The sequence below is a fragment of the Fomitopsis serialis genome (genome assembly GCF_022376445.1).
Source record: "Fomitopsis serialis strain Sig1Antser10 chromosome Unknown B0H18scaffold_213, whole genome shotgun sequence".
Taxonomy (NCBI): Eukaryota; Fungi; Basidiomycota; class Agaricomycetes; order Polyporales; family Fomitopsidaceae; genus Fomitopsis; species Fomitopsis serialis.
In genome coordinates, this window is record NW_025955173.1 from 1 (window position 1) to 2,823 (window position 2,823).

At 55.6% G+C, this 2,823-nt stretch overlaps 1 protein-coding gene across 1 annotated transcript; it reads right to left on the bottom strand.

Moving 5' to 3' along the window:
• Window positions 1-668: 668 nt before the first annotated feature.
• On the bottom strand, window positions 669-2,401 carry B0H18DRAFT_1051440 (uncharacterized protein). Its single transcript, XM_048030962.1, is given in 9 exon segments — window positions 669-741; window positions 786-935; window positions 950-1,310; window positions 1,385-1,459; window positions 1,479-1,840; window positions 1,890-2,217; window positions 2,278-2,315; window positions 2,351-2,352; window positions 2,374-2,401. The coding sequence occupies 4 exon segments, from the start codon at window positions 1,942-1,944 to the stop codon at window positions 987-989; spliced, it is 816 nt and encodes a 271-aa protein (XP_047885671.1). The 5' UTR covers window positions 1,945-2,217; window positions 2,278-2,315; window positions 2,351-2,352; window positions 2,374-2,401; the 3' UTR covers window positions 669-741; window positions 786-935; window positions 950-986.
• Between the last annotated feature and the right edge of the window lie 422 nt (window positions 2,402-2,823).

Consider the following 2,823-nt stretch of genomic DNA (forward strand, 5'->3'; position numbering starts at 1 on the left):
CAGCCACGAGTCCCCACCTTACTCTTGTATATCGCATTGTACCTGGGGTCTCTAGAAGAGTCCAAGTCACCCTTCTGGAGATGCGTCAACGAGGAGAGAAGACGCACCGAAATGGTCGGGTTCGCAGTTACATAACTTTGATGAGCTCGTAGCGCTCAGTGACCGCCCGAGTCGAAGCTGTCATCCTTGACTGAGCCTCAGCGTCAGTGCTTGTACTCATCTGTGTCCCTCGCGACCACTTATTGTCTCGTGCGCCGTCACTTGGAAATCTGATCACCTACACCGTGATACAAGGCTTTGTTGTGGAGTTATGGTATTGAACAGCAGGTATGTACTCACTTCAAGGTCAACTTGAAGGTAGTCACCTCCAAACTTCCGATTCGCTCTGAGACGTCGCGCCAATTGAACGAGGATTCTTGTCAGTGTGAGACAGTCTAGCGCAGCGATAGAAGTGGGCCCGTGCCACGCGTGAAATGTGCGTACGATGTGCAGCGTGCGGCCGTGTGGGCTGCCGTCGTGTCCAAGCTTAGTCTGGCTCGGGACCGTCACTGGACGCGCTTGTGGCGGCCAGATCCCAAACCCGATTCGAGCATTCGTCCCCGGTCCCCCTACTTACATACCGTCACGCTACCAGCATGAAGTTCGCCGCCGCCGATTCAATTGAGCCAACAACATACCGGCCACTCTGCCAAATTGAATTCTTGTCTCCTTACTAGGCCGGCACTGATACTGGGAGGCTTCCGACTCGTGGCTTAGAGGCTATGCGGGTTTACAGTGGATATGGCGAACACTGGCGTGTTCGACGACCTGGAGGCCAGTCGCGCAGAGGGCTTCACCAACACTGATGCCTTGAGTACGCGAATGTTGACAACATGTATTCCGAAACGTAAGTCCGTCGCTGCTTTCTGTCATTCCAGGCCCACATTCAACCAAACGTCCGTCACAAACCTACCTGCAGACTCCCACTACCTCCTAGGAACATCTCCCTACACCCGGTACCGTATCTTCTGCCTAAGGACGCTCAGAGCCGTCACCATAATGGCTACCATAACGAACAGCGCGAGACTGATCGCCGTTCCGAATGCGCCCACGCCAGCGCGTCCTTCGTAGTCGGCATCCCCTGGCGCGTTCCGTCCCTCGAACGGCAGCGACAGGCCCAATGCGGGACCACACAAGCCGCTCAGCAACAATACCAACGCCATGTAGTCTGGACGCGCGGGGTATTGCGCCCAATCATGACGCTGGATCCGCTGAGGCGGCGCAGGAAGGAGTGTCCCGGTCCGCGGCTCCCCCACCACCTCGGCGCCTTTCTTGCAAAAGGATCGATTCCATGATCCAGCAGTTTCTGAATCTCCTTCAAGAGTAGCCTTGCGATCATCCAGACGTAGAGTGACATGACCGCGAGGATGATGGTGCCGGCTGTCGCCGCGGAGAAGATCTCCAAGACGCACGCGGAGGACTCGTGGCTCGACCATGACGGTCATGGTCCTCCAGCCGATGAAGGTAGTCATCGACGTATACGCAACGCACAGTATCAGGTATAGAAGTCCGGAGAAGGCGCCGTGGATAATGCGAGCATGGAGGTCCAAGAGTCTAGCTGCGACGGGCTCGCGCTGACAGGACTCCGTCGCGGGTGTTTCCTCTCCACTGTCCGAGTCGGACTCCCGGAATGGGTCCTGGACGTGGTATGTTCCGCGACGCGGGCATGAGCAGGCGTCGTTGAACGGGTCTGCTGAGTGGGCTGAGTGGATCGGGCATGAGCGGGCCCCGTTCATTGGATCCGTCTCGATGCGGTCGAATGATAGGGTTGCGTATGGCCCATCTGGTATGTTAACTTCGACTGGGATTGAAGTTGTCAGACAATAGTGCGTGTTATATGATCCTCGTACCTATGGTGTAGTCTGGCGGTGCGACGACATCGGGGTGCTGGTTGACCTCGGCCATGACTTGCTATGCAGCGGCCGGTCTAGGGTCGGCGTCGTGGATGGCGAAGAAAGTTGCGTTGTAATGTCTCGGCAGCTGAATGCGAACCTCCATACTTATGTCGGATGTGACGCGCGGGCGGTTTCCCGATACGCGTCTCCCATGGAGCAGTGCACTGCAGTGCCCGTTGTTCAACGGTTGACCACTTATCAGAAGGGTAGACTACGTAACTGAGAATACAAGGCACACGGAAGCTTGTTGCTGTACTCTTCCAGCAGGTACCGTGTACGTAGCCGCCTGTTTCGAATTCGTTGGGTGGCACAAATACACTGCTGCTGTCAGCCGGACCGTCCTTGTACTTGCGTACCCCTTGTTGCTGAGAGTACAGCATCCTGGCGACGAAATGCCTTGATGTAAACATGCTTCGATGCCTTGCTGTCTCCGAACTTTTCTCCATGTAGCGCAAAGGCCCTCGTCTAGTATTACTGGGGCAATGCCTGTCTGTGGCTGCCCAGATCTGTGTGGCGGTTCGACCCGCCGTCTGGTATTCAGTCGGCGAGATCCACAGGTACGTGCCAACGCAGATTTCTCGAGTCCCAAGGCTACTTCAAGTTGCCTACGATGCGACTCAGCCGACGTGTGACATAGTGAAGAATTGGGCGGTGACTCAACTGGTCCTTCGTACAAGACAGTGCGCAAGGTACTAGCTGTGCTCCCTTCGCGTAACTGTCCTCATGGCTTCCAGTACTACGCGCAAATCGAAGCAGCCTAGTACCTCTTATAAGTATGCAATGCTTATGTTGTACGCACTTGCTCGAGAGAATACACGTCCCAGTCAATGGCGTCGTTCAGTGCTTGATCGCCATCCCACACTGAAGACATCGTTGAATTCGATGACTT